Source organism: Loxodonta africana, chromosome 12 (assembly GCF_030014295.1).
Source record: "Loxodonta africana isolate mLoxAfr1 chromosome 12, mLoxAfr1.hap2, whole genome shotgun sequence".
Lineage (NCBI taxonomy): Eukaryota > Metazoa > Chordata > Mammalia > Proboscidea > Elephantidae > Loxodonta > Loxodonta africana.
This window is the reverse complement of record NC_087353.1, coordinates 7,452,874-7,478,236: the sequence shown is the minus strand read 5'-3', so window position 1 is coordinate 7,478,236 and position 25,363 is coordinate 7,452,874. Positions and strand designations below refer to the sequence as shown.

At 40.1% G+C, this 25,363-nt stretch overlaps 1 protein-coding gene across 2 annotated transcripts in view; it reads left to right on the top strand.

Annotated features, from left to right (window-relative positions):
* FBXO25 (F-box protein 25) overlaps window positions 1–25,363 on the top strand; it is a 78,877-nt gene that overhangs the window by 9,816 nt on the left and 43,698 nt on the right. For both annotated transcript variants that reach the window (XM_064294982.1, XM_003411861.4), the window contains exons 3-4: window positions 23,245–23,348; window positions 24,818–24,867. In XM_064294982.1, the coding sequence (XP_064151052.1) occupies window positions 23,245–23,348; window positions 24,818–24,867 (154 nt within the window). The remainder of the gene's footprint in view (window positions 1–23,244; window positions 23,349–24,817; window positions 24,868–25,363) is intronic.

The window sequence follows — 25,363 nt, the reverse complement described above, 5'->3', positions numbered from 1 at the left end:
GGAATTTATAGTCAAATATTTTTATGTCATGTTTGAACCCCCTTGCCATTGAGTCAGTTCTGACTCATAGCGACCCTATAGGACAGAGTAGAATTGCCCCCTAGGGTTTCAAGGCTGTAATCTTAACAGAAGAGACTGCCACAGCCTTCTCCTGTGGAGCAGCTGGTGGGTTTGAACTGCCAGCCTTTCAGTTAGCAGCTAAGCACTTAACCACTACACCACTTTTTTAGCAATGCTTCTAGGTTTTTTTTTTTCCCTTACATTTAGTTTAGTAAATCTTTTTGTCTCACTATTTTTCCTTTAAATAGTCTATTTTCTATCAAAATTTTAATATGTTAAGCTTTGTTTTTGTTTAGTCCCCAGTGGTCATAGCAATGGAGGCCGTCATAAATTAGAGACTCCATGAAAATTATCCTCAAATCTAGTGATTCTCAAGTTACCCCATGATGGTTGAATTCTGTAAAGAGTTTTTATAAAACTGTGTGTCCCCCAAGGAGACAAGATAAAAGAAGTTGTATTTTTGGTTCCTTTATGAGAATATGAAAATGGTCTCTCATCCACATGAAGGGCAGATAATTCATAGGATCTATATGGCCCTTGAAGTAAGAACTGTGCTTCCTAGAACCAGTCCTAACTGAGGTGACTGTCCTGTATCCATTTATTTAGTTAAATGAATAACGCGGTTGTCGTTTTAGTGTTTTCCCCTTAGGATTCTTACAGTGCTGTTACAGGTTGCAGTGAAGACCAAGATGGCCTTCTTTGTGTTTTTTCTTTAGTGATTGAAAAATAAAAACGTAAGTGATCTAGAAAGTTAGTTTCGTTGTCGGACTCAGCACTTAAATGTTTCAGGCAGTATTTGCTGTTACTGCTTTTTCAACTAATGCTTTCATTTGGATTGTAGACTGAAACCCTGGTGTCGTAGTGGTTAGTGCTACAACTGCTAACCAAGAGGTCGGCAGTTCAAATCCGCCAGGCGCTCCTTGGAAACTCTATGGGGCAGCTCTACCCTGTCCTATAGGGTTGCTATGAGTCGGGATTGACTCGACAGCAGTGGGTTTGGTTTTTTTGGTTGGGTCTCTGACTTTGTTTTAATACCGTCTCTCCTCAGATTTGCATTTTTTGTCACTTATGAAGTAATATGTGTTCATTATAAGCCAACAATAACAGCAAAACAATCATGTAATTCTGCAGTATAAAACATGAAAAGTGGAAGTTCTTTCTCACTTCGGATCCTATTCTGCCCACATAACCAACTGCTTAGTCACTTTGTCTCACCCAGATAGCAAAGTCTACAAGGAATCCCAGTCTTCTCAGCAGTCCAAATCCTGCCGCTGTTCGGAATGATTCCAACGTCCGTTTGTGTGACTCACAACACCCTGTCCTCTCTGTTCTTGACCTCTTCATTTCTAGTCATTTACTTCTTCTCTCAGCCACCCATTCCCATGGTGTAGTTCCTCTTCCCACATTATGAATTCAGCTCCCCAGTCTTTAAACATAATAATCTCCTCTCCTCGCAGGTTATCTGGTTGGCACCTAGCCTGTTGCCCTTTTTTTCCCCTTCTATCCATCATCTCTTTTTTGCGTCTGTTTCGACTGAGCTTGTGTTCCATGATTTATTGTTTCAATAATGCTCTCGCCAATACCTTAACCTTCCAGTAGAATACCTAAACTTCGGTCAGTTGATGAATATGCAACTTTTTTTTTTTAATACACTTATATGGCAAATTCTGAACCCAAATAAAGCCACACATGAGCAGCTAGGAGATGCAAGGACAGAGGAATCCCAGCAGAGAGCACAGTGGGACCGTTACAAACTCATGCAGTCAGTCACCTCTTTGCCAGGTCATTAACTCCTTCGTTCATTTGCGCACTCGCCCTTGCTTGCTCTGTTACTCGTTCCCTTTTTACTTTTACTCTTTGACTCATTCATTCAGTAAACCAGTGTTATTGACCATCTGCTCTGTGCCAGATAAACTGAACACTGTCCAGCGAGTCTGTGTTTCCTCGATCAGCGTGCTCAGCTTCTCTCCATGAGGACTGTTCGTCTTCACTCTCCTCTAACGTCTGGTCTCTTACAAGACACCCTTACTTCCTGCTTCTCCGAGAGATCTGAAGCCATCAGACACATTCTCAGAACCTTACTGTTTGGCTTTAAATATTCATCTTTATTAACTTTATCCTAAGTGCACACATGAGGTATTCTGGATAAGAAACAGATTTTTTATCTTAATCTCCTCACAATAGAGAGTAGTGTGTTGGCCATCCTTGCCCCAGTGCCTGCCTAACTTTGGGAATGAGAACTGATGGAATTTTTTCCTACACAAGGAGCCAAACGTGCCACAGGTTAAGAGCAAGGGAAAAAAAGAATTTTTTTTTTCTCTGTTTAAAAAAAAAAAGGGAAGGAGACAGCTTATTCCTGTCCCCCCAAAGGGTTTCCTTGGAAATGTTACAGGCCTGAATCCTAACTTCAGTTCTTTGGTATGTGGATGAAATCTCTTCAGGAGCAAGACACCCTTTGAGGTAGATATGTTTCCAGTGTTACTATTACAAATAACGTTCTATCTGTTCACTCTACAGAATTTATTGTGCATTTATTAGGTATTCTTCATGCTAAGACACAGCATTCTAGTGAGAGACAGACAAGGAGCAAAACAAGTTACATATGTGGATTGTTCAGGATAATAAGTGCTGTGGAGGAAAGAAGCAGGTGTGGGATCCATGTTTACAGGAGGGTGGCGTGGTAGTGTGTGATAATCCAGGTGCTGTGGAGGAAGGAAGCAGGTATGAGGTATACATGTTTACAGGAGGGTGGTGTGGTAAAAGTAGTGTGTGATAATCCAGGTGCTGTGGAGGAAAGAAGCAGGTGTGGGATACATGTTTACAGGAGGGTGGTGTGGTAGTGTGTGATAATCCAGGTGCTGTGGAGGAAAGAAGCAGGTATGAGGGATACATGTTTACAGGAGGGTGGTGTGGTAGTGTGTGATAATCCAGGTGCTGTGGAGGAAGGAAGCAGGTATGAGGGATACATGTTTACAAGAGGGTAGTGTGGTAGTGTGTGATAATCTAAGTAGCCTCACTGAGAAGACCTCTGTTGAATTCAGACGTTGGGCACTGAGAGAGCTAACCCTATAGACGTTTGAGAGAAGAACCTCCCAGGCTAAAGGAACAAATGCAAAGCCCTCAAGTCAGGAATGTGCCTGGCAAATTTAAATCACAGTGAGGAATCCAGTATGGCTGGCAGGAAGTGAGTAAGGGCGAGGGCAGGAAGAGGGGAATCACGCAGGGCTTTGTGGGTATTAGTAGGGACCTGGCCTTTCAATCAGAACGAGTTGGGGAGTAGGAGGCTTTGAGCAGAGGAATGGTATGTTCATATTAATGTTTTAATAGGATCTGGGTTAGGATCATTTTGACTATTGTGTTAAAAACAGACTTTGGAAAGACAAAGGCAGGACTGGTAGACTAGTTCTCAAGAGGCTATTATGATAATCCAAGTGAGAAGTGATTGTGGCCTCGAGAATGATGGTGATAATGGGATGACGAAAAGTGTTCACATTCTGGCAGTGTATTGAAGGTGGAGCTGATGGGACCTGCTGACAGATTGAATGTCTGGGATACAGTGAAACGGAGGAGTCAAGGACGACAGTAGGTTTTCGGCCTTGGCAACTGAAAGAATGAGGTTCCATTCACTACAGTAATGTTTTAATGCGTAGCTTCGTGTACCGGTGTGCACAGAATTCTCCGGGCTGGGCGTGGAGTTGCCGAGTCACAGGGTGTTCATATCTCTAACTTCCCTAGACTATGCAGAATTACCTTCTAATGAGGTTGTACCGATTTATGCTTCTATCACTAGTGTTTGTTCACCTGACCATGTAGGTCATCCTTTTCTTCCCCCACTTGTTATGTCTTGAATATCTTTTCACATTAGTAGATGTTGACTTCCTCAGTCTTTATAATGACAGTGTTTTATTGTATTGATACAGCATAATTTAGTTACCCAAGCTTCTACTGATAGCATTTTGGTTATTTCCTAGTTTTCACGATTTCAGACAGCCTTGTACTGATCATCTATGTGTATCTCTTTGCATAATTGTGTGAATATTTATGCAGTCTGAATCCCTAGAAGTAGAATTGTGTATTTAAAATTTTAGTATTGGAAAAATTGCCCTCCAGGATTTTGTACCAGTTTATACTCTCAGCAGTGGTGTACCAAAATCGTCATGCTTCACCCGAGATGCTGTGTGTGTGTGTGCAAGATTTGTAGCACAAGGGTAGCTGGTTACAGGAGGGAATGCTGGCTGATGAAACGCAGCTGTGTGCCCTGGTGTAGGCTACGTCTGCACAGAGGAAGGGGTACGTTTTTGTCCATAGAAAGATGCCGTCTGCTCACTGTGCCATGTGCTTGTGTGGAGGGGACTTCTTTTTCTAATATGCACAAGGTGTTTATGGGCTACTGTTGTGGTTAGGTGCCTCTGTACAGCAGAACGAAACACTGCCCGGTCCTGCGCTATCCTCACAATTGTTGCTATGCTCGAGCCCATTGTTGCAGGCACTGTGTCAGTCCATCTTTTTGAGGATCTTCCTCTTTTTCACTGACCGTCTGCCTTACCAAGCATGATGTCGTTCCCCAGGGACTGGTCCCTACTGATAACATGTCCAAAGTACGTGAGACGGAGTCTTGCTGTCTCGCTTCTAAGGAGCATCCTAGCTGTATTTCCTTCAGGACGGTTTTGTTTGTTCTTCTGGCAGTCCATAGTATATTTAATATTCTTTGCCAACGTCATAGTTCACAGGCATTAATTCTTCTCCAGTCTTCCCTGATTTTATCATTACTTTAACTGTTTTTGATCTTTAACAGTTTGGTAGGGAAAAAAAATCTTACTGTGATTTTATTTCTTTGTTTGTTAGTGTAAGAGTGGGTCTTAAAAGAATCTTTTTTAAAGAAATTGTATTTCCCCGTCAGTTCACATTCATAGAAAAATTATTCATTGAAAAGATAAAGAGTAGTTCATTTACAAAATACTAGAATGGTCACAGTTTGCATTGTGTGTCCTGATTTGGATTAATATATACTAATTAAGGTTTCTTGAGTTGTATTATCTATAATTTTAATTATATATTTGGTCCTTAAGCATCTGTTCACTTTGTTTCATGCATTCCTTCCCTATGCCTGTTAATGAGTCATTAGTAGGGATAGGGAAGGAATGGATATTTAAAATTAAACAGTAGCCGATGTTTTGGGTAGTGGATACTTGTTGCAGTTTAGCCTCCTCTCTCCATTTTTGTATCTGCAGTACCACAGTTTCTCTTTGTGGGGACCATCCCCCTGCCACCCCACTTCCATTGGACCTGCTTCTTCTGAGGCTGTCTCCATTGACAGGCTTGAAGCAGATAACTTGAGCTAAACCAATCAGTATATTCCATCTCTCTGGTGCAGTGGTTGGTTCAGGCCAGTTGGGACCAGTGAGCATCAATTTGGACTTCTGTTTGAACTATTAGGGAGGTACATTCTTCCTTCCATTTACTGAGCGCTGTGATGCTGAGAACCTGAACTGCTAGGAGTCACTTGATGGGCACTATGGAGAGTATGGCCAGCCCAGAGGTAGCTGAGCTGAAAGATTTCACCCTTTTGACATTGTTTGAACGCTCAGTCAAGTTGGGCCTAGGTTTTTCAGCTTCTGTGAGTAAGCAGGTTTCTCTTTTGTTATATACCAGTTTAGATTCAGTTTTCCTCACACAAAAGAGTTATAACAGAAATAGTCTAAATTTATAATAAGAATTCAGCTCATTAGCAGTGATCTTCAAATTCCTCTTTGTTACCTATGGATTTAGGTACATATGCACCCTCCTTAAAAACTTTTGTATCTTTAACCTCTCTCTCTTTCTTGGTTCCCAGATTACCCTAAGAACACTTCTGTCATCGGGTTTAACACGTTTTAATTGCTTATCTAAATGTAACTTGCATGAGCTAAACATTCCTACAGAGAAAGGAATTTTCCCAATTCATCTTTGTGTCTCATTGTTTTCCTGCATAGTGTCTGAACACAGTTATGATCTCCAGAAGTGTCTGCTGTCCAGGCGAATATATAAGCACATTCATATAGTTAGAAAAATTCTAACTCTAAACCAAAGATTAATCTATTGAAATAAACCTGGTTTATGATTATTGATTTGTTTATCTTCCAGAAGCAAGCGCCTGAATTCCTCTTTTCAGATAAAATTAAATTACTATTTGTTTTATGCTGGCTGTAGACATTTTTCATAATGCAGGCCTTGAGAGCAAATCAACCCTTTTTCAATCCAGGTAATTAAGGCTGTTCATTAGGGGTGGTACTGTGTCTGCTGTACAGTGTTTTTTAGATGAAAGCTGTGTACTTATTTTCTACCAGTTCTTTATGTAAAAAAATGTGCTAAACCACATTCCTAGAGCCTTGAATCCTAACTTTATCCCTTTCCTCTGAGATTGGTTAGCGCTGTCTTCCTGTACTTTGGTCATCTTCAGTTCATCCTTCTAGCTCATTTATATGCATAAGCTGCCTTTGACCTTGTACCGTCATCTGTTTTTAAGGTCTTCTTTTTATTTATTTTGTTAGTTTTCCATTTCATATATTGATTTTTTGGCTTAAAGCTCTCTCCTATCTTATTTGTGGGATGGTCATAAAATGAGTCTTAAAATTCTCAATATCTCAGATTCCTAGGTATATGTATTTTCTCTTTTTTCCCCCTTTTTTTGGTGAAGTGTGACACATACAGCAAAAGTCCACAAGAGAATTTATTAATGTGTCACAAAGGAATTACCAAGGAACCAAACATAGTCAAGAAAGAAAGCACTGCCGGCATCCCAAAAGATCACTGCGCCCACCCCGTTCCTTGTTTTTCTTTATACTTAACTACCTTTAAGATGTGTTCCTAAACACTATAGTTTAGTTTTGTCTGACTTTTGAGCTTCATATGAAAGGAATCATACATTATGGATTCTTTTACATGCGGTCACTTCTGCTCAGCTTCATGTTTGGGAGATTCACCCGTGAGTATTCCATTTACTGAATAATTGCAATGTATTTGTTCATTCTGTTGAGAATGGATGTGTGGCTTGTTTTTAGTTTGGGAATTTTACAGTAATGTTGCTATGAAAATTCTTGTATCGATCTCTTTGTTGACCTGTGTACCCACTTTAGTTGGATATATGCCTAGGATTGAAATAGTTGGGCCATAGAGTATTATATATCCAACATAATACCAAAAAAAAAAAAAAAAAAAACCAAACCCACTGCCGTCGAGTTGATTCCAACTCATAGCGACCCTTGAGGACAGAGTAGAACTGCCCTGTAGAGTTTCCAAGGAGCACCCGGCGGATTCGACATAATAGGTAATGCCAAACTGTTTTCCAAAATGGTCGTGTCAGTTTTCTCTTCTACGAGTAGATGTAAGGGTTCCTATTGTTCTACATCCTAAAGTGTTACCTCATTGTGGGTTTACGTTGCTTTTCTTTCATTGGTAATAATCAAGACAGTATGGTATTAAGGTAAGGATAGACAAATCAGTGGAATAGAAGAGAGATTTTACACAAGGATTCATAGTTACAAGGTCAGTTGATTTTTAACAAAGGTGTTAAGGCAGATTAGGGTAGAAAGGAGAGTCTTTTGAACAGTGCAATTCAGTTACCTGTTCAGATAAGATACCTATTACACCCATTACAATCTATTGTAATAGCTGGATTCATAGCGACCCCGTGTAAAACAGAACGGAACACTGCCTGTTCCTGGGCCGTCTCCATGATGGGTTGCAGATTGGACCATTGTGATCCAGAAGTTTTTTCAGAAGTAGATCACTGGTCCTTTCTTCCTCGTCCATTTCAGTCTGGAAGCTCCGCTCAAACCTCTTCAGCATCACGGCAGCAAGCAAGCCCCCACTGACGGAGGGATGGGTGGTGACTGCGCCTGAGGTGTGGTAGCCAGGAGTGGAAACTGGATCTCCTGCACGGGAGGAAGAATCCTACCACTGAACTACCACACACCTATCACGATGGTTAATTTGTTTATTTTTTTCAATCTGACATTTCCGGGTGCTGGTGAGGACAGTCCCAGGTGCCACTGGAAGGTATTCTCACATACTCTTGATAGGAGTGCAAAACGGGACACACACTTTGGAAAATAGTTTGGCGGTTTTTTATGAAGTTAAACATACACCTACCATATAGCCCAGCAATCCCACGCCTACACATTGTCCAAGATAAATGAAAATTTATGTACACACAAAGCCTGTATGTGAATGTTAACAGCAACTTTCTTCAGTAATTGCCAGAACTTAGATATAAGCCAGATGTACTTCAGCCAGTGAATGGGAAGAAACAAACTATTGATTCACACAACAGCATGGGTGATTCTTCAATACATTTTGCTAAATGAAAGAAACTGAACGCAGAAGACTAGATATTGTATGATTCCATTTATACAACCTTCTGGAAAAGGCAGAACTGTTGGGATGGAAAACAGATGAATGGTTGCCAGGACTGGGGGAGGAAGAGCTGATTAAAGGCAGTCGCAGGCGGCAGTTTTGCTGCGATGGATCCGTTCTGTACGGAACCATAGCATTAGATTCATGACACTACGCATTTGTGAAAACCCACAGTACTGTGTACACCACAAAGAGTGAATTTTACTGTATGTAAATTTTTTTTAAAGATCAACACGGGTGTTGGTGGTGGAAGCTGACACAAAATGGAATACAGGCTGTGACAGATGGACCTAATTGTTTTACAGATGAATCACACAGCCACTGAAGTGGGCATAGAAGAAAAGAGCTGACCTCGCTTAATAAGTAACTGTGGAAAACAGTGTTTTGACTGGATACTGTAAGGCTCAAGACAAAGACAAACAAAAAAATTTTTTCACCTAGGGGTATGAGTTAGCAATTTGGGAAATATATATATATATATATATTAGGGTTAAACAAATATAAGTGAGTAAAATACAGACAATGAGAGGCAGGTTTTTCTTACTGTTGGGAAAGGAAGTTATGAATAAGGAAGGGGATAATGCGAGAATGAACCCTGTGGTCCTGGATTGATGTCAGAGGTATCAGTATGAATTCAGGTTGTTGTTGCTATTTTAAATATATATACAGGTAGGTAGGTAGGTAGGTAGATGCGTGTACATGGGTTAGTTACATATACATAAATATGTACACAGATATACGTGTATTTCCTTGCTCTGTCCACTGAGAGCCCTAAAAGCAGTGACACCCCAGAAGCAGTGAGCAGACCTAGCAGCAAGGTCTTGGTTTCTGAGGAAGCAGGGTTCCTTGAAGTGGTTGATTCCACAGCCAGGAAGGGAAAATACAAGATAAGCCCAGAGTATTCTGTGGTGCCAGAAAATAGGAAATGATTTAAAGGAAGAAAGAAGGAAAAGAATGGGGCATGTCGAAAGGGCAAAGGAAGCAACCTGAAAGAGCTCCAGTAGCCAAAGTTGCAATGATTTGAGGGACAAAATAAATAACAATAGTTTTGTATTATAACCCAAAGAATAAGATAAATAACCATGAGCCTATAATGATATAACTAAAGTTTTGTATTATAACCCAAAAAATAAAATAAATAACCATGAGTCTATAGTGATATAACTAAATAACTAAATACGGAAATAAACGAGGAATAAGGAACAATTTTTTCCTCATAGAAGAATTCAATTAATAAATGTAGAAGCAACAAGGGAAATAGAAAATCACCATTAGAACATCACAATAATAATCGCTACAGCCGAGATCCATTGACGGCTGCTGAAATTATTATGCGAAAGTTCAGGGAGAAACAGGATATTTGCAAAGTCTCCTCCAAAATATGTATTAATTACAAAGGAAAACTAATCACTTCACAAGTGAGAAACCTGTCAGACACCATCTTAACCAAGCGCTCACGGTTAACATCACCGGTCATAAGACATAGTTAGCATGTCCTGTTGGCACATCGTCTCTGTGGCACTCTTCCCGAAAACGTAAAACCTGAATCTAACCATGAGAAAACACCAGACAAACCCAGAATGAAGGACATTGTACAAAATAACTCAGCAGTACCCTGCAAAATTGTCAAGGTCATGAAAGATGAGAGAAGCCCAAGGAACCCTCGCAGATCAGAGAAGACCATGGAATTGTGTCAACTAAATACAATCTCAGATTGTGGATTGGATCCCAGAACAGAAAAAGAAAATTAGCGGAAAAACGGGTGAAATACAAATAAAATCTGTAATTTAGTTAATAGTATTCTGTCAGTGTTAATTTCTGAGTTTTGATAATTGTTCTGCGGTTATGTAAGATGGTAGGTGAAACTGGGTGAATTTGGGAACTCTGTACTGCTTCTGCAACTCTTCTGCAAGTCTAAAATTATCTGTAAAAGGTTGTTTTTTTTTTAATCACAAAGAAAATTAATAGGCATGCCAAAGATTGAGAAAATACTACATTGCATATATAGACTGTGCTAGTCATTATGCTGTTGTCTCTTAGTTCCAAACCTACCCTTATAGACTATTCTTTGTGATGGTGGGGCTGGGATTCTACAAACCATACTTCTCCTTTCCCAGCTGCTTCCCTGCTAGGCTCTGCCGGTAGGGGGTGCTGACGGGAGCCTGCAAGGCCGCAGGAAGAAGGGAGTTGCTCCTTCCTGTTGGCTTTTTTATTCCTGTCAGTGTCAGAAATATCCTGTCAGGGACATTTCTTCACTCCAGCAAACGGCAGCTCCCTCCCATAGCAGCCACTGAATCTACTTTGCTGTTTTTTCCAACATACGCAGAGGTAGCCTCCTGGTGTCCCTTCAGCAGCAGTTGACTTCTCTCTCTCTACCCTCTAGGGCCGCTGTGAGTCGGAATTGATGGCAACTGGTTTGGTTTTTGTTTTTTTTTATGCCCTAGGAGTCTGGATCCCAGACCCAGATTGACTCCAGCACCAGCTGAGTAACACTCCTTCCTCATAAACTGAGATTTCGGCACCACAGATCCAAGTCTTTTTCCTTCGCTCTCCCAGTCCTGAGGGTGATAACTGCTTTCTGCAGTTGCTTTCCCTCTGGAATAATTTAATGTTGTCTTTTTGACGTTTCACTTAAGTGGTTAACAATTTTTGTGTGTATTTATAATTTTTTCTTTTTAATTCTTTCAGTTAAAGTAATTGGTATTGTTTCTGCATCCCGATTAAGCACAGACTGATAAACATTGACAAAGGATTTTTTTCCCTAGCATTTCTACCACTAAATAATACAAGCAGTTGTGCAAAAGATTTGAACAAACGCTTCTCAAAAACATGCAAATGGCCAGTAAACCAAACAAACAGTTTAATATTATTAGTCGCCTGAGAAATGCACATTAAGGCCACAGTGAAATACTACTTCTCACCCACTAGTGTGGCTACACTGAAAAGACGGAGGACCAGGTGTTAATGAGGGAGTGGAGCACCTGCGGCTTCTCTGCCTTTCTGCTGGGAGTGCGAGCGAGTGTTGTAACCACTTGCGAAAAGTGGTGTTGAGAATAAGTGCATATGTTCACAAACAGACTTTTATAACAGTGTTCACAGCAGCTTTATTCATACTAATCAAAAATTGGAAATAGCCCTGATATGTGTCCTCAATAGAAAAAAATCGATATATCCTTATAATTTAATTACCCAGTAATGAAAGAGTCAACTACTAATACACAAACCTAAATGAATGAGTCTTAAAAACATTGTGTTGAGTGGAAGAAGTCAGCCACAAAAGAATATGTACTTTAAAATCCCATTTATATGACGTTTAAGAGCAGTCAGAACTTATCTATGGTGATAGAAATCAAAGCTGGTTGCTCTGGTTTGGAGGCAACTTTCCATGAGTATCTTGAATTCCTGCCTTGTGTGCAGAGGACATGTTTGAATAACAAACATGCCTTGGAAGCTACAGATACTGTATATCCCCCCAGAGAAATCCAGAGATGCCTCCCTTACGGAGACATCCTGAACTCGTTAAACCGAACCTGCTGTGTTGGAGTCAGTTTTGACTCCTGGCAACCCTAAGGACAGAGTAGAACTGCCCTACAGAGTTCCCAAAGTTGTGAATGTTAACAGAGGCCGACTGCCACACCTTTCTGCCCCGGAGGAGCTCGTAGGCTCGAATAGCCAACCTTTTGGTTAGTAGCCAAGTGCTTTCACCACTGCGCCACCGCCACCGGCGCCCTGTGGAGACAGCCTAGAACTGTAAAAATAAAGACATTTCCTTTCTCTTCCCAGAGACATTGGCTTACATTCCATGGTAATAAACCTAGTGTCCCTCCCCTCTCTTGCCCCTGGCCCTTTGCTGGGTATTTGCTTACATTCCAGGGAAATGAGTAATCTCTCCTTGAGAGGACGACTTGCAGATGTACCAGCAGCCTCATAAAAGCTTGAGGTGTTTTTAGGTGCTGTCACATCAGTTCCGATTCATAGTGACCCGACGTGCAAGAGAACGAGACACTGTCTTGTCCTGCGCCGTCTTACAACCATTGCTGTGTTTGAGCCCATTGTCGCAGCCGCTGTGTCAGTCCATCTCATTGCGGGTCTTCCTCTTTTTTGCTGAGCTTCTACTTTACCAAGTATTATGTCCTTCTCTAGGGACCGGTCCCACCTGACAACTTGTCCAAAGTATGTGAGATGTAGTCTAGGCATCCCTGCTTCTCAGGAGCATTCTGACTGTACTTCCTCCAAGACAGATTTGTTCGTTCTTTTGGAGGTCCATGGTATATTCAATAGTCTTCGCCAACACCACAACTCAAAGGCGTCAATTCTTCTTCGGTCTTCCTTATTCATTGTCCAGCTTTCACATGCATATGATGCGATTGAAAATATCACGGCTTGGGTCAGGCGCACCTTAGAGTCCCTTGAGTTCAGGGTTCTTTTCCAGTGGTACAGCCTACTGCAGTGCTGGTAAACATCTGGCCTCATTGCATTACCCTTTGGGAACTGGAGCATAGGGACATGTTGCTAGGGATTCCTTTGGCTGCTGGGTCTCGCTGTGGGTGGTAACCCATCTGTATCTCCGGCTTGGGGATCTGCTGTCTTCTGTCAGAATATGTATGTGAAATGGTGGCAGGCTGGCTTGTTAGCTTGCTGGTGGGATTAAGTTTTAGTCCCTTCAGGAAGGTTGATTTAACAGCTTGGTGGGGGAGGGGCTGGGATTGGCTGGAAAGGAACCTGAGGCAACTTCCTGAGGAATGGAAACATTCCTTGATGGGGGTGTGTGTTCATGGTGAAAACTTTTGTCAAAATTCATTAAAGTGTATTTAAAGACATATACATTTTACTGTGTATGAATTATGCCTCAGTAACAAAGAAAATTTCCAGTCGGTTTGGAATTCATCCTGGGGTAGGACATGATAAGCAAATCTGTGTCTTTTTACAGTGGCTGTCCAGTTACTGAAATAACACTTAGTACAAAGTCCTTCTCCCCACTGTTTTGAGACGTCACCTTTATCGCCTACTAAATTTCCATATGCAGTCAAGACAACTTCTGCATTTTCTACTCTGTGACATTCCCCACTGCCCCCGAGTCAATTCCGATTCATAGGGACCCTGTAGGACAGAGTAGAACTGTCCCATACAGCTTCCAAGGAGCGCCTGGTGGATTTGAACTGCAGACCTTGTGGTTAGCAGCTGTAGCTCTTAACCTCTGCCCCACCAGGGTTTCCTCTGTTACGTTAGAATGCTATTTTATGTGCTGCTAGCATACTGTTTTAAACGTAGAGGCTTTATAATGTGTTTTAATATCAGGTAGGGCTAGATTGCTCTTCTTTTTCACATTTTTTTCTGGTTGTTATTGCTGCTTGTTCTTAAATGAACTTTAACTTGTCTAGCTTTATGGAAAAAAACTTTTTATTGTAATAGCATTACATTTGTACTTTTAAAATATCAGTTTCATCTACTTCAAATTTATATGCACAGAATTTTATAAAGTAGTCTATGTTTTTTTTTTATTTCCTGTTTGCATTTGTAATTTCCTGCTTGTCACTTTTAACCTTATATATTTGTACTTTTTCTCTCTCTCTTTCTGGTAAGCTATGTTGTGGTTTGTTTATCTTATTGATTTTTTCCTCCCCAGATGCTAGTAGCTTTTGGATTTACTTTTTAGTTATAATCTTTTTATACTTATTAGTTTCTGCTTTTGTCTTTAATAATTCATTCCTATGTTTTGGTTTACTTATTCTTTTTTGTAGCTTTTGAATTATATGTTTAATTCATTATTATTTATGTTTTACTATTATAGGTATTTAATGCTATAAAGTTTCTTGTGACAATTGCTTTCCCTGGCTCCCATAAATTCTAAAAATATATTCGCCCATCTTTTTATAGATGTATATTTTATAGGTGTGTATTTTGTATACTGGGGCCCTGGTTAAGGGTTTGGCTGCTAACCAGAAGGTCGGCCATTTGAATCCACCAGCCACTCCTTGGAAACTCTATGGAGCAGTTCTACTCTGTCCAGTAGGGTTGCTATGAGTCAGAATCAACTCCACAGAATGGGTTTGGTTGGTTTTGGTTTACTTGTATACAGTATGGTGTTTGAATTTTCTTTGTAAGCCAATCCAGAAATCTTTTCCATTTAATAGGTGAGCCAAGGCCATGCCCATTTATTGTTCTTTTTAGCCCCAGTTCTCTTAAGTTAATGTTTTATATGTATGTACACAAATATATTTATACCTGTACTTGTCTATCTATATGTGTATCTTTTACACATACGCACAATAACCTATTACCTTGTGTCCTATTTTATTTGCTTTTTCTCTCTCTTGGTATTAAGGAAGTATTTTTTCTCTTATTTTTACCTTTATGATAATAACTTTATATTGTATCCTTAGTTTCTTCTTTTCTGAATACTGACTGCCAACTCCTTATAATATGTAATGTATAATATAGCAGTTAGCTAGTCATCTCTTTCCCCTCCCCTCCTTTTCCTCCAACATCTAACTGAAGTAGTATCCTTTTACCCGCGGTTAACATGGCAGTAGATAACCTTGTTCTACCTTACGTGTACTCTCATCATCCCCTCTACTTTATTTTTGATCCTTGTCAGAGCAGCGTGTAACTGTTACGTTAAACCGCCTCCCTTATTGTCATCACGTAGTCTACCAATAAATACCTATTACAGGTATCCCCCACTTTTCACAAGTTTGCAAGTTCACTTGACGCCACTTTGGTTTTACAGAAGACCTACGTTAGTACCTGTTCTCGCCAGCTGAAAGAAATCCGAGGAGAATTTCCACTTTTACCAAAAAAAGCAGTAGTGCTCCGCGTTTGTTTTGCAGCTAGGCATTAAAGAGGCATCACGCATTCTGAGCAGCGAGAGTGGCATTGCCAAGCTCCTTCCCTAGGAACTACTCTCAGCATCTCGGCATCCAGCCTCCATAGCTCTGAACTGTGTCCCTGAGCGTCTTGTGCTTTATCTCTGTTTATTTTGTGCATCCAGTAGCAAGGTGTGTCCTACAGTATCAGAAAAGCCTATGAGAGTTGGTAAGGGTTTTATGTGTTATTTGATGTGGTTTGGTAGGTTATTTTTGGGGGCCTGGGAATGCTAAAAAAATTTCCCCGTATGAATTAGTGGTTATTTGCTTCTTCGCTTATGCCGTTTTGGCTTACGGACGATTTCATAGGAATGCACTACTTTCAGAAAGCAGGGGACACCTGTGTCTGCTCCACACCAATCTTTTGGTCTCCACCTCTGTAGTTATTTTGGTTTTCCTGAGCCCATTCTTTAGCAGATTCCTCGGTATGTCCTGTGTTTGTACACGATCATGAAATTTTTCATGGCCTTTACACTTAAGGGGAGCCCTGGTGGTACAGTGGCTAAGAGTTTGGCTGCTAACCAAAAAGTTGGCAGTTCAAATCCACCAGCTGCACCTTGGAAACCCTATTGGGCAGTTCTGCTCTGTCCTTTAGGGTCGCTGTGAGTCAGAACCGACTTGATGGCAACGGGTTTTTTGGTTTACGCTTCAGAGTCAGTTTATCTAGATGTTAAATCTGTGGCTCACATTTTCTTTGAATATCTTAAATATGTTCCCTGAACTTATCCCATCCCTGGCCTGTGATCACTGCTGCAAAGCTGCTGAGAATTCGTCTATCACTGTTCTCAATTGGTTTTGGACCTACATTGGTAAATTAAGTGAGAAAGACCGTACGGGGTCAGTAAGCATGTGACTGTCACCACCATGAGTTTGTCTAGATAAGACAGGTGGTTAGAGGGTCACCAAACAAACTGCCGACCCTTTGGTTAGCAGCCGTAACACTTAACCACTACGCCACCAGGGTTTCCGGTTAGAGGGTAGAGGGGTCCATATTGTGCACACAGGAAATTGGTAGAAACATAAAAGGATAGCAACTCTGTGTGCCATTTTGTGTTCTGTAATATTCTTTGATGGATTTTCAGCCATGACTGGTGGAGTTTTTGACGTAACCATTCTCTAAGAGAGCTGCATTTTGAAACTCTTAAATAAACAGTATTTACCTTCTGCAAAATTGCAAGGTGTTTATGGTCCAGTTGCTTTTCCCTGCCGAGCGGTTCATGAGCGTGAACCTACTTCTGTTCCACCTCAGACGTAATGACCCTGTTTCGCCGTCTGCTCTGGTGTCCCCTTCACACAGTAAGTCTGTACATTTGTTTTAGATTCCTTAAGCACGTATGTGAAATACTTCAGAAAGAACTATTAATCCTAAAAACAGGTTTCACGTTTTTTTTTAACTTATATCAAAATGACTGGGCTTTTTCTTTTGGAATATCTTTTTTCAATAGAGGTTAAAAATATATTGATGCAAAAGTAACTTTATATCAGAAAAATGAATAAATGTGAACATTTGGCTGGCAGGAGAAAATAATAAAACTCCAATTTTTTTTTTCAAAAACGTGTGGATAAAAAGTTGTTTAATGGACAACCACTGATTAATAGAAGTATAACCTAAATCAGCAATCAGGGATTTTAGTAGCAGAAATTGTGCTACCATTAGGGGAAGGCGCTAAAGTGTAGCCAGCTTGTGCTTGAAAGAGGATGTATAGCCAAAGAGATTCTGGAAGAAATGTCAGAGAACGTCAGCCTGGGGATATTCATCAACCACTGTGTTTGAGGTTATTTATTTATTTATTTATTTTAATATCATATTTACTTTGGTATATAAAATCTTTCAGACAAGACATTTGGGCTGAGTTTCTCTCTCCCTAAGGTCTTCCCTATTTGAATGGTACAGCTGATACCACAGGTATGCCTTTCCAGAGAGCTCTGGTACAGTACTGGTGAAGAGATCAGCTGGTGGTTAAGCGCTTGGCTGCTAACCAAAAGGTTGGTGGTTCAAATCCACCAGCCTCTCTGCAGGAGAAAAATGTGGCATTCTGCTTCCATAAAGACTGTAGCCTTAGAAACCCCGTGGGGCAGTTCTACTCTGTCCTGTAGAATCACTATGAGTCAGAACCAGTGGGTTTGGTTTGTTTTTTTATGTGACTTTCAAGATCAATATCAAATTGAAGTCACTTAAAAAGATAAATAACTACTAATTTCCTAGGGCTGTTCTAACAAATTACCACAAACTTTTGTGGCTTAAAATAACATGAATGTATTCTCTCTGAAGTCAAGCTGTCAGCAGGGTTGGTCCTGTCTAGAGGCTCGGAGGGAAAAATCCACGTCATGCCTCTCTCCTAGCTTCTGGTGGTTGCTGGCAGCCCTTGGTGTTCCTTGGCGTGTGGACACATCACTCCAGTCTCTTCCTCCATCTTCACATGGCTGCCTTCTTCTCTGTGTGTCTATGTGTGCCTCCTGGTCTAAGAAAACCACTAGATTAAGGTGGCACCTGGTTAACCCATATAGGTCACTATGAGTTGGAATCGACTCAACAGCACTGGGTTTGGTTTTTTGGTTGGATGACCCAGGATGATCACATCTTGAGATTTGTCCTTTAGTACACTTCCAAATAAGGTCACGTTCACACGTACCAGGAATTACAACTTGGTTGCATCTTTTCGGAGGTCGCAGTCCAGCCTACTACAGTCATAGGCATAACTGGTTATATGCAGCTTTACAAGATTCTGATTTCAACAAGTCGGACAGAGCAGATGCTGCAATTTCTCCTCCCATGTAAAACCCAAGAAAATGACTAAAAATATATATTAAATACTGTAAATATAAGGAGCCCCGATGGGACCTAAGAACAGTAGTTGTAAATATATACTATATTTATTTTAAAAAAGGGATGGGGGGAAAGCAACTCTAAACGTCTTGGTGGACCTGAAAAGACACAGGCTCTGTAAGATACTGAAGCATACAGCATTTGACTGAAAAAAGAAAAAAAAGAAACCTACTTGATAGGAAGAGTCTGAGGTAGTATTGAGGAGACCAACCCCCAGAAGTGGTGGAAAACACTGCTGGGAAGGTGTCCAGGGACACCTAGCAGGGCAAGTAATTGAGGTGCACAGTCGGAGTACATCCTGCTGTATCCCCCTGTTCCCCAACCCCTGAAGGTCATGTAACAGTGACTGGGGTGCCTGACTCCAGGCATGGAGCAGTGATATGGGCATGTGAGGGAAGAGTCTGGGGAGCCCACTGGGTGGCTGTGGTGCCTAGCAGTAGCAGAAGTACCCATGCTGGGAAGTCCAGTCATCCAGGTACATAGTCTAACAGCCTAGATCACCCATCCCTAGCTCACACTGTGACAGGGCCAGGCAGAAGCTCAGGCAGCAGGTCCTGCCCTACACTGAGTCAGGCTGAGCAACCTAAGGCAGTGGATAGTTTAGCAGGGTATCTCAGCTGCCGACTCGGGCACCGTTAAGAGACATCAGACATTTGAAGAGAACGTACAACGTGCGTGGGAGATCCCTAGCTCAGCTGCAGAAGAACTTGTCCATGAAGGACAGTATGTACACTAATCACAACAGGACTTAAAATTCTGAAACATTTGCATGTGAAATGACATAATACCTGGTGTCTTAGTCTTTACCATCACACCTGGGACTTTCTTCAGAATCATCAGGGTTGGCAAGGGGCAAAGAAAAGGGGGAGGAAAGAATTGCAATAAGATTGGGCGTGCGTTGATAGATGTTGAATGATGAACTGCTAACCAGAATTGAGAGGAGTGTAATAAGAAGGTTGATTACTTATCATTATATACAATTCAAGAAATAGAAGTATTTGCATATTTTTTGGAATTATAAAATTAGCAACCAGAGTAAATAAAAACAGAAAAGATTTTTTTTAATGGCTGATTAAGGGGTAGAATGGGAGAGGGAGATTTTTCTTTTTTTACTTTTCTATTGTTTGAATTTCTATTACTTTTATGATTATTAGAACATACCTGAAAAAACAAAAAAACCTGTTGAAGTCACTCGCAAACTGGTAATTTTTATTACTGGTAACCAAAGTTTTGTGACGTATTTTACAGCACTGCTACCTTTGTTGAGTGATTTTACAAACTGGAGGCTTATTTTCCTAGAATTGTATGAAAATGATTTGAGTATAACAACCCAAAACAGCACATTATTTTAAAGACTATACTTAGAACCCTAAAATGGTTTGGGAAATGAAGCTTTAAGACCACGTTATCTGCCTCTTTACGAAAAATGTCATCAAAGGAAAATGTAGATTTTTAATAGGCCATCCTTAGGAAGAGGATTGTCATTTAGGAAAATGATCAGTTCACACTTGGGCAGTGTTAAAATAGCATTCTAACTTTTGGCATTGATTTATAAGAAAAAAATAATTTCTGTGCTTGGCCTTAGATTATTTTCTATTTAGAGTTGTTTTAGCAATTTTTCTCTATACTCTCCTTTTTCTTGATTGGAAATGAATATGGAAGAAAAAGCATGCATTGTGCAGTGAGTTTACTAAAGAAACTCTGGAGTTTCACCGCCTTTTAGGCACTCTGCCTAAAAAAGGGTGACTGTAGTGCTGATGGTACACGTAGCTTCGGATGTGGGGAGTTAAAAAAGGTCTGCTTTTAAGTTTGCAGGTACCCTGTAGTTCTCGCAAGTACATCTGTTGTCTGTATTTTTAAGCTGTCATGCTGTGTGAGGTTCCACTGGTTTTTTAAGCCACCTGCGTATCAGGGTAGGTGATAGTTATCTTGTTCGGAAACCAAAGGTCATTAAAGGAGGAAGCACTGTCTGTGAAATGTGGTTGATTCATAGTTTGCATATATGTGAAATGGAAAAAGATTACACAATATTGAATACTATTTTGATATGTTGAATTTTAATGTTAGAAACATTTATTTTTCTTCCCTACTTTTACAGTTTTTTACCTGACGGTATAACAACCACACTAAAAAAAAAATACAGCTTTTTCTTTTTTTTTTTTTTAAGATGTCTTTGTAATACTTGAGGAAAATAGCAACTAAGTTAATTGTTGTTAGGGTCATCAAGCTGGTTCTGATTCATAGCAACACTGCATAGGACAGAACGGAACACCGCCCGGTCCTGCGCTATTCTCACAATCGTTGGTATGTTTGAGCCCATTGTTGTAGCCACTGTGTCAATTCATCTTGTTGAGGATCTTCCCCTTTTTCACTGACCCTCTACCTTATCGAGCTTGAGTCCTTCTCCAGGGACTGATCCCTCCTGATAATGTATCCAAAGTACGTGAGACAAAGTCTTGCTCTCCTCACTTCTAAGGAGCATTCTGGCTGTATTTCTTCTAAGACAGACTTGTTCGTTCTTCTGGTAATCCATTCAATACTCGCCACCAACACCATAATTTAAAGGCTTCAATTTTTCTTCAGCCTTCCTTATTCATAGTTACTTTATTATTCAGGTGAAAGTTTACAGCTGAAGTTAATCTCATACAAAATTTTATACACATACTGTCATGTGACCCTAGCTGCAATCCCTACAATGTGACAGCACACTCCCCCTTTCTACCCCAGGTTTCCCATGTTCATCCAATTGGCTCCTATCCCTTCCTGCACCCTCATCCTGCCTCCAGACGGGAGCCACTCATTTGGTCTCCTGTATCTGCTTGAAATAAGAAGCACACTCTTCACGAGTGTTATTTTATGTTTTACAGTCCAGTGTAATCTTTGAAGAGTGGTCTTCAGGAATGGTTTTAGTTCGGGGTTAACATAGCGTCCAGGGGCCATAGCTTCTAGGTTTCATCCAGTCTCAGTCACACCATTAAGTCTGGTCTTTTTACATGAATTTGAGTTCTGCTCCACACGTTTCTCCTGTTTTGTTCCTTGTCAGGGAGCTCATTCGTAGTAGCTGGGCACCATCTAATTCTTCATAGTTACTTTAAAATAGCCATTTTTCCTTATCATTTGTAGGGGCTGAAGTCTAACATAGACCTCCCCTAGGGCCTTAGCAGGAGCCCGGGTGGTGCAGTGGTTAAGTGCTCAGCTGCTAACCAAAAGGTCAGAGGTTTGAGCCTACCAGCCGCTCCACAGAAGAAAGATGTGGCAGCCTGCTTCCATAAAGATTACAGCCTGGGAAACGCTATGGTGCAGTACTACTCTGTCCTATAGGATCGCTGTGAGTCAGAATCGACTCAATGGCAGTGGGTTTAGGGTCTTAACTCCGAAGTGCAGTTGTTTCACTGTCCACACGGGCCCAGTTGGTTGGATTCAACCTCAGGTGTCCACTAGTTTGGAGAGCCCCAGAAAGCCAACATCAATGCAGCCTGTAACATTTACTAGAAAGATGCCATTACTGTAGCCAACCCTGCATGTGTTCCAGCCAGAAATGAAACGAGACATTTGCCCTCCCTTCAAATGTGGAAGAATCTGAAACTGGCCCAGCCATCCAAGGGCAAGTCCTGAAAGCAGGCTGAATGTGTCAGTGGGCACTTACTCAGGTTTATTCTCCTTTCTGCACCATGCTTGAAGAGACTCTAGCGGAAGTGCAACAGCCACCATGTTTTTTAGATACACAGCATTTGTCCCTCTCCCCCCTTTATCTGGTTTCATTTCTGCGACAGTTTCTAGAAAACAGTGTGTTTCTACTTTTCCTGTGATGTTTGTGATTTTAGTTAGAAAAGCTTTTCAAATTTGGAAGCGTCTAAATTCAATATTTGAATCAATGACAACAAAATAATATGAGATTAAACATAAGATTCAACCAGGATCAACACATTTCCATGAACTGGTGTTATTTAATGCCTGCCGTTGAATGTTGAGTTTGTTTGTGCGCTTTTCTAAATGCACTTCGGCTTGTCTTGGTGATTTACAACTACTCTAGTGCTGTTTAAGTCTATTGTGACAATGATAAATAGATTCATTTGGCAGACTCAGCTGTTTTTATTAAAAGTGAATAGTGGTGAGTGGAAGGGGCTTGTAAACAATTTTCCTGTCAAAGAATGATGATGGAGAAATAAAGCAATTTTACTTCCTTGTTTGTGAGCATCAGTTCCACATACTTGAAGCTTACCTACACAAAGCCCCTTCCTTGCTTTCAAATTGAAAACAATCTTAGTTACCAATGTGTTGAAAAATAAAAATTTTATGTGTCTTTATTTTTGTGGGTGTAGGATTGCTATTTTACATAATTATTTTTTGATTAGAAGGAAGAAACTTTTTTTTTTAAGAAAAATGTATTCAAGTTGTTTAGTTGTTGACTTACAGTTTTATTTCCTTATTTCATCAAAGAAAATAAGAATAAAAATTGGGAAAGCTTCTAATTAAATGTATTTAAACAGTGAAAATGCATGTTTGGCTTCATCTGGCTTTAGTGAAAGTGCCTTAACAGTTTTCATATTTGGTCGATGCTTAGTAAGAAAATGTTACAGTGCTGTGATACTTTAACTCCTGTTAAATCTTGGAAAAGATGGTAAAGAAGCAGGAGTGTTGAGCGCCTCTTCAACTTTGGATCAGGGAGATGGCAAGTCATCAGTTAGGATTGGTGGTAGTACTGTCATACTAACGTTTTTCTAGAGTTTTTCTGGTTTTGTTTATCCTTTCCGTGTCTTAATAAAGTATTTTAGTGTCTCAAGCTACCTTGGTTAAGTATATCAAAATCCCCGGGAGATTGTAAAATCGGCTCAGTACTGATTTTGGAAGTTCATTTATTCCTGGTGTAGCATTCTCGAAGGAGCCAGGATAAATCTCTTTCTCAAAATGAAAATATAATTTCAAGCCCATGATCTCTGGCTTTGAAAATTAACTAGCTGCTTTTAGAATTTAACATGATTTTTATTTTAGTCTCTTGAATTGTAAACCAAGTATTTATTGTGTTATCTTACAAAAGAGAAGCGAAGTGTAGATCTCCCTGAAAAGTTATTTTAATAAAATGTATCTTTATTTCAGTATCTTAAATAGTGAAGACGAAGAAATATTCAATAATGAAGAGTGTGAATATACATCCAAAAAAAGGAAAAAGGACCACTTTAGAAATGATACAGATACTCAATGTAAGATCATTTTCATTAATAATTTTATATTTTAGCTGTTGAATATATTGCTATGCTAAATTATTTTGACATGCTGCCTTGTGAAGTAAAAGGTGATCAAGTACTGACCACTGACTTAAGGATCAGACTTTTTATAACTCAGTCATTTTAGTGAAATCATTTAGTTTAGCTAGTAAACAGGCAAAGCAAAAGATTGCAAAAACCACAAAATAACCGACATATCTAAATGACTGAATACCCTTTGCCATCGAGTCAATTCCGACTCATAGCAACCCCACAGGACAGAGTAAAACTGCCCCATGGGATTTCCAAAGAGCAGCTGGTGGATCCGAACGGCGGCCAGGGCTTGCTGTATTTCTTTGAACAGCAGTCATGAATTTCATTCATCAAGCCTCTGTGTTTCACTCCTAAGCAAAACAAAAACTTACGGTTTTATTTTCTTATTTCATCAAAGAAAATAAGAATAAAAATTGGGAAAGCTTTTAATTAAATGTATTTAAACAGTGAAAATGCATGTTTGGCTTCATCTGGCTTTAGTGAAAGTGCCTTAACAGTTTTCATATTTGGTCGATGCTTAGTAAGAAAATGTTACAGTGCTGTGATACTTTAACTCCTGTTAAATCTTGGAAAAGATGGTAAAGAAGCAGGAGTGTTGAGCGCCTCTTCAACTTTGGATCAGGGAGATGGCAAGTCATCAGTTAGGATTGGTGGTGGTACTGTCATACTAACCTTTTTCTAGAGTTTTTATGGTTTTGTTTATCCTTTCCGTGTCTTAATAAAGTATTTTAGTGTCTCAAGCTACCTTGGTTAAGTATATCAAAATCCCCGGGAGATTCTAAAATCGGCTAACTGAAAAGTTGGCAGCTGGAACCCACCAGCGGCTCTGCAGGAGAAGGATGTGGCAGTCTGCTTCCAAAAGATTTCAGCCTTGGAAACCCTATGGGGCAGTTCTGCCCTGTCCTGTAGGGTCACTATGAATCAAAACAGACTCGACGGCAACAGGTTTATTGAAGAAGATAGGGTCATATGGAGAATATAGTTATATAAGGTGTTCCTTGAAGTTTGAGATTTGAGTTATATGAAAAATTTACACATATGGAATACCATATGAAATCAATAAGGGAGGAATAGAAATTTTATTAGGGTTCCTAAGAGCTTGTTAATTTAATTGCATTTTTGTAATGTGTATGTTTTGATATTACTGTAGTTATTAATAACATGAATTTTCTTCTAAGGTATTAAGGCTTGGGACTGTCTTAAGTCATTTTCTTACAAGGTCTTTCAGTTCCTTTTAAGCCCATATTAGGAAACAAAGCACTTTTGCTTACATTTAACTAAGTAAAAGCAACTCCTGCCTATACAGTAAGTCAGATCATTTTGTTAGCATATGCAATTACTGAAGTGCCTTTAAGCTTTCATTTTGGAATGATTTACCAACTTTTAAAACACAGTTAATTTTTATTCTGAAGGTTTTTATCGTGAAAAATGGATCTACGTCCATAAAGAAAGCACAAGAGAAGTAAGTATTCTAAGAGTGTATTTTGTTTTGTTTCTAATGTATATGTAATACCGTATCAAATAAATTATTTCTTTTCCAATATCAAATCTGTGCTTCACGTTCTAATATATGAGGATCTTCTGACACAGTGACTCCCAATCGTTGTGTGTATGTGTGTGTGTGCATGTGTGGCATATGGTTACACTGCCCGCTTATGAAAGACTATTAAATATTTCTTTGGCTTTGTGTTAACACACTGATTACAGAAAAGAGAATCCACTTTAACCTAGCATAGGAAGCAAAAGAGGAATTCTTGACGGTGCAGGGTATTACATGGATCCTGCCAGCGGGTATAACCGGGGCTCAGGAAGGACCAGAACTGGAGCTGGAAGGGTAGCGCACCCCCTTCCATGTCTCTGCATCTCGTTGTCCGTGTATATATTCTTCCCACTTGCTGCAGACCCGATATTTCTGCTGCTTATCCGCATGGCAGCCTGTGTTTGCTTGCAGCTTCTGG